Genomic DNA, 5,900 nt, shown 5'->3' on the forward strand with positions numbered 1-5,900 from the left:
GACCATCCCCCCTGGGGGGTGATTTCTCGCTTTCTGTCTCTATGTCTCTGTCTGTCTGGCGAGTGCACGTGCCCTACAGTGAAAATCTCTCCAAAAAAAAAAAAAGAAAGCAGAAAAGGGACCTATGTTTTAAAATAAATTACAAAACATTCGTCAAAGTTAGGTGGATTCTTCTTCGCACAGAAATCAGAAAGAAGCTTGGAACCCAGGACTCAACGCCATTGCTCGTACTTGACTGCTGCGTATGTGAGCTTTTATTTCATAGTTGGGACAAAGGCAAGCACTTTCTGGGAGAGCAGTTCTGGGAGTAAGTACACTGAGGCGTCGACACAGTACAGGTGAGAGGCTGTTCCCAGAGCCGGCACCCCGGAAACAGCTGTCCCGTCGCGAGGACACGCCGCGCCCTGACATCAGCCCGGCAGCCTGCGTGCAGAGAGAAACCACTGACGGCACTGTAGCAGGCGGGACTCACACAGGCGGGTGCCTGTCACACGTTCTCCTTGTCAAACTCGCACATGAAATACATGGTGATGTGGCAGGCCACGTCATTCCAGCCCCCCGAGGCCACCATCTCCACACAGTCCTCCTCGTCATAGGCATTGTTTGGCTCGCCACTGCGCCACTTGCTGAAGGTCTGCATGGGGGAGCGGTCCGAGTACACGAAGGCGCCCTCCTGCTCCAGGTCATTGATGCCGATGAAGACCCGCGCCAGGCCGGCCTGCGCCAGGTAGGCGGCCATGAGGCCATTAGCCGCCTCGTCCTTGGGCATGCCCAGCATGCCACCTCTGCGCTGGCAGGAGAGCTGTGCATCCACGTACCTCTTCTCCTCCTTCACAAGCAGGTAGATCTTGCTCTCTGTCTCCCGTACGCCAGCAACAGCTGCAGGGGAGGGCAGTGCTGGAAAGTGAGCACTGGAGTTCCTGTAACAAGCTTAGTGCCCCCCACATGTGCACGCACAGCAGGCTCACACACACACACAGCAGGTACACACAGGAGGAGCACACACCACAGGTACACACAGCAGGTGCACACACACAGCAGGTGCACACACAGGTGCACACAGCAGGTGCACACGTAGTAGGTGCACACACACAGCAGGCTTACACACGCACACAGCAGGTGCACACAGGAGGTGCACACACCACAGGTACACACAGCAGGTGCACACACACAGCAGGTGCACACACAGGTGCACACAGCAGGTGTACACGTAGTAGGTGCACACACACAGCAGGTTCACACATGCACACAGCAGGTGCACACAGGAGGTGCACACACCACAGGTACACACAGCAGGTGCACACACACAGCAGGTGCATACACAGCAGGTGCACACACACAGCAGGCTCACACACACACACAGCAGGTGCACACAGGAGGTGCACACACCGCAGGTACACACAGCACGTGCACACACATAGCAGGTGCACACACAGCAGGTACACACACAGCAGGTACACACAGCACATGCACACACATAGCAGGTGCACACAGCAGGTACATACACCACAGGTACACACAGCACATGCACACACATAGCAGGTGCACACAGCAGGTGCATACACAGCAGGTGCATACACAGCAGATGCACACACACATACACACAGCAGGTGCATACACAGCAGGTGCACACACAATTACACACACACAGCAGGTGCACACACAGAACATGCACACACACAGCAGGTGCATACACAGCAGGTGCACACACAGCAGGTGCACACAGGAGGTACACACACCGCAGGTACACACAGCAGGTGCACACACACAGCAGGTACACACACAGCAGGTGCACACACAGCAGGTGCATACACAGCAGGTGCACACACACAACAGGTACGCACACAGCAGGTGCACACAGCAGGTGCGCACACACACACACAGCACATACACACAACAGGTACGCACACAGCAGGTGCACACAGGAGGTACACACACCGCAGGTACACACAGCAGGTGCACACACACAGCAGGTACACACACAACAGGTGCATACACAGCAGGTGCACACACAATTACACACACACACAACAGGTACGCACACAGCAGGTGCAAACACACACACACAGCACATACACACACAACAGGTGCACGCATACAGCAGGTGCACACAGCAGGTGCACACTCACACACCAGGTGCACATGGTAGATGCACACAGCAGGAACACAAGCATGCATAGCATGTGTATATACAGTAGGTGCACACTCACACAGCAGGTGCACACACAGCAGGTGCACACTCACACACCAGGTGCACATGGTAGATGCACACAGCAGGAACACAAGCACACATAGCACGTGTACATACAGTAGGTGCACACTCACACAGCAGGTGCACACAGTAGGTACCTAGGCATGTAGCAGGTGTGCACACATAGCAGATGTACAACCATGCCCAGCATGTGCAGGGTGTGGGGTGGCCATAGAGGAACAGGGGTGCAAGGAAAGGGAAAGCTGAGGCAAGATACCGTTTTTTATGAACTTCAGCTCTGTGGTCAGCTGGGTGACCTGGTTGTCCATCTCCCCGATGGCCTTCCTCAGCTGGCTGCACTCACAGGGGATGCCTGTGGGACCCACCCATGGTATCAGGAAGATTAGACGGAGGCAGGGCTTAGAAAAGAAGTGCCCCTTCCCCAAGAGTGACGAGGACACGACAACCCCACCAGGTAGGCCTCTCAGGCCATCACGACTGTCTTGCACTGGCCCAACCTCAGTAGTGAACCACAGGGCTGGAGGCCACGTGGCCGACCCAGGCTCAGGCCCCTGCCCCGGGGCTGAGACACGCCTACGGTCCTGATGAGCTAGGGCCATGGGAAGGGGGATGCAAGGAGACTCGTGAGGATTCGCGCTGAGCTCCTGGGTCTGGTTTGCCGCCCTGGCTAGACAGGAAGCCTCGGCGCCATCTCCGTGCCCAAACGCGGGGCCCTCCAGTGCCGTGCGGGCTGGCTGGCGAGCTGGGCAGAGCTCATCACCAGGTGCGCCAGCCAGTCCTCTGGTCTGGGGTTTCTCCCTGGCCCCTTTGGGGAACCCAACCTCCTCCTGGGAAGAGCTCCATCCACCTGGCACCCTGGGCAGTGCCGAGGCTCCGTCGATCCTGCCTGCTGCACCTCTCCCTGGGATCTGGACCCGGTACGCTGCAGGGTAGGGGCAGGACGTGTCCTCTCGAGCTCAGCCTGGTCTGCAACCCGCCCTTCAGCCGGCCCCTGTGGGAGTCTGCCCCCGCGTCCTAAGACACCAGCAGGCCTGTGGGCCCACACGGCGCCCTCCTTCCCGTCATGGGCTTTTTCACACGATGGCACTGGGCGGGGGGTCTTTCTAGTGCTTTCTAGTGGCAGCGTCCCCTGAGATGATGTCGTCCTCCAGCGTACTTCGGTCTGAGCTCGGGAGGCTCTGGAGGGACCCCTGCAGTGGGACATGGGCGGATGCCTTTCCCTCCTTCCTTGCAAACCTCCTGATGAGCCCTGTCCCCGCCAGGAGGGACCTGCCCAGGGCACAGCCCCCGCACACGCTCACTGCCGCTGTGCCCTTCCCATCTCCTGACAACTTGTCCCGGTCCCTGAGCTTTGCAGAGCATGAGGAGAGGCCACCAGGGAGCGGGCGGCCGCGTGGCAGCCTTCCTCAGGTGACTGCCCCGCATCTCTGTGGTGTTGGGCCGTCTGAGCCCTTTTCTCAGAAATGTCGGGCCTCTCTGCTGTCCCTGGCTTTCAAGGCCAGGTCTTTGCAGGCACTCCACCCTGAGACACTGGGAAGCGGGATGAGGCCCAGTAGAAATGTGACTCGAAGTCTGGCTTCAGTAGGAGGATGCCCGTGGTCCCCACAGACGGGCACAGCGTCCCCAGGGGAACCATGACCCTTGGAGGCCACCCCTCATCTGGGGGTCACGGGGAGGGCCAGCTGCAAGGACACCTAGACCGAGGAAAGGCTCGGAAGAGTAGGGATGTGCTCCTGAGGGTTTGGCGGCAAAGGAAGGGGCGGCCCTGTGGTGCTGAGAGGGTGGCCACGCGGGACCCAGAGGGTGGATCCGTCCCCACCCAGTGCCCCATGCAGATGCGAGGCAGCCTCCCTCCCAGGGGCCCCGAACACAGGAGTGGAAGGTCGCGTACTGGGTGCAATCGACAAGCAGCGCATGTCAGCCACAGGCACTCCCTGGGGTCTGCCCCTGGGACTTTACCATTTGATGAACAGTGTGGGCCCGGTACTCCATACCTGGCTCTCCATTAGGGCCGGGGGGTCCGACGTCACCAGAATCTCCCTTTTCACCTGAGAAAGGAGAACAAAGCCGGTGTCACCAGGCAGAGGCGGGCACGTCCCTTGAGCGCGAACACAAGGTTGAAACGCTATTCTCCGTGCAGAGCCTGGGGCTTCTCCAGGGCCCTCTGGCGTGGCGAGAAGCATGTTCACAGCCTGTCGCTCGTCCACCTGGAGCATGGCCGTGCACACCGCCGGGCCTGGCCCAGTGACCGTCCTTTTGGTCGGCTCGCACGTTTCGTGAGCACTCGCAGACATTCGGCTTCACGGGAAGGTGGCAGCTGGCTCCGACGCCGGCTCCCCCCGGGCCCGGTCACCGCAGGAAACCCAGGACTAGCGCACGTGCTGCTCCGGGTGGCGGAGCGACCTGCTCTGGAAGACCAGCGCCCGCTGCAGGAGTCCCTCTGGGCCTCCTCGAGGCAGTGACATCACAGAAGGGTCGGACGCCGGGAGCCCTGGGCTGCCCTGGACGGAGGAGGACAGGACAGCCTGCCCTTCAGTTTCTCTCACTCACAGAACAGAGCGCGGAGCAAAATGACGGCCAGGAAGCCGTGCAGCCTCGGAAAAGCTGGACGGCGAGCACATGTCGGCCTGGGCCCAGATGCCTAAAAACCATGCTAAGTATGTGTACATACATGCACAAAGTCCTGATAGGAAGGAGAAATGGAATAACGTGGCATGACTACACCCCCTTAGGGGTGCTTTCCCTCTCTCTCTCTCCTCACACTCACATACCTGCCCTTCCCTCCCCTCCCCTCTCTCTCTCCTCACACTCACATACCTGCTCTTCCCCCCCCTCCCCTCCCCTCCCTGTCCCTCTCCCCACCCTCTCTCCCCCTCCCTCTGTCTCCTCACACATACCTGCTCTCTCCCTCTCCGTCCCTCACCCTCTCTCCATCTCTCTCTCCACGTCTCTCTCTCTCACTGGGAGACCAACAGGTCTCCATGAGAGGCAGTGACTCCCCCTGCATAGGGAGCTCAGAGTCCCTGCCCCTGCTGGCCTCTCTGTGCTCCAGATAAAAGGCTTAGGGACAATCTCGGGGACCAAACAGACCCAACAGGCAAGCTCCCAGCAGCTGCGCCTCGGCCAGACCCGGAGGCGTGCCAGAGCACCTGCTCATGGAGCTGGGCCACGCCCGCTGGAACACCGGCACTGGGCACTCAGTGTGCCCTGCACAACGGCCCGCAGGTGGGGACAGCGCCTGACCACTGGAGGGTGGGGCTGAAAGGTTCCGAAGCAGCTACGGAAGATTACTTAGCCTTAAAAAGGAGGCGAACACATGCCACACCACGGGTGGGCCTTGGAGACACTGCACTCGCCTAGGGGCCCGTCAGGGAAGGAATGACTGCCTCCATGTGCCCGGCTTGGCACAACAATGGCCAGGAGACAGAAGCCGGTTCAAGGCCGGGGCCGGGGCTGGAGCAGGGGCCAACTGAGGGGTCTGTTCACTGGGCACAGGGTGTCCTTTGGGTGACAGACAGGTCGGGGACTAGATGGGTGAGGGTCGCACAACACTGCAAATGTACTCGGTGCCACAGACTCTAACTCCAAGTAGCTACCGCGGGCCATCCCGGCTGTCGATGCGCCCCCCGGCACGCCCTTCAGTGGCCAGGCCATCGGCAGGGCAGGCACCCTCCTCGCCACACTCCTG

General features: G+C 60.0%; 1 protein-coding gene across 2 annotated transcripts in view; it reads right to left on the reverse strand.

Moving 5' to 3' along the window:
- Positions 1-231: 231 nt before the first annotated feature.
- COLEC11 (collectin subfamily member 11) overlaps positions 232-5,900 on the reverse strand; it is a 26,593-nt gene continuing 20,924 nt past the window's right edge. The window contains exons 5-7 of one of the 2 annotated variants that reach the window (XM_027773827.1): positions 4,207-4,260; positions 2,469-2,564; positions 232-897 (exon numbers count right to left, since the gene is read on the reverse strand). In XM_027773827.1, coding sequence (XP_027629628.1) covers positions 488-897; positions 2,469-2,564; positions 4,207-4,260 — 560 coding nt within the window. In that variant the 3' untranslated portion in view covers positions 232-487. The remainder of the gene's footprint in view (positions 898-2,468; positions 2,565-4,206; positions 4,261-5,900) is intronic. The other variant, XM_006153522.3, reaches the window with a different exon arrangement.

The sequence above is a fragment of the Tupaia chinensis genome, unplaced genomic scaffold, assembly GCF_000334495.1.
Source record: "Tupaia chinensis unplaced genomic scaffold, TupChi_1.0 Scaffold000377_5, whole genome shotgun sequence".
Classification (NCBI taxonomy): Eukaryota; Metazoa; Chordata; class Mammalia; order Scandentia; family Tupaiidae; genus Tupaia; species Tupaia belangeri.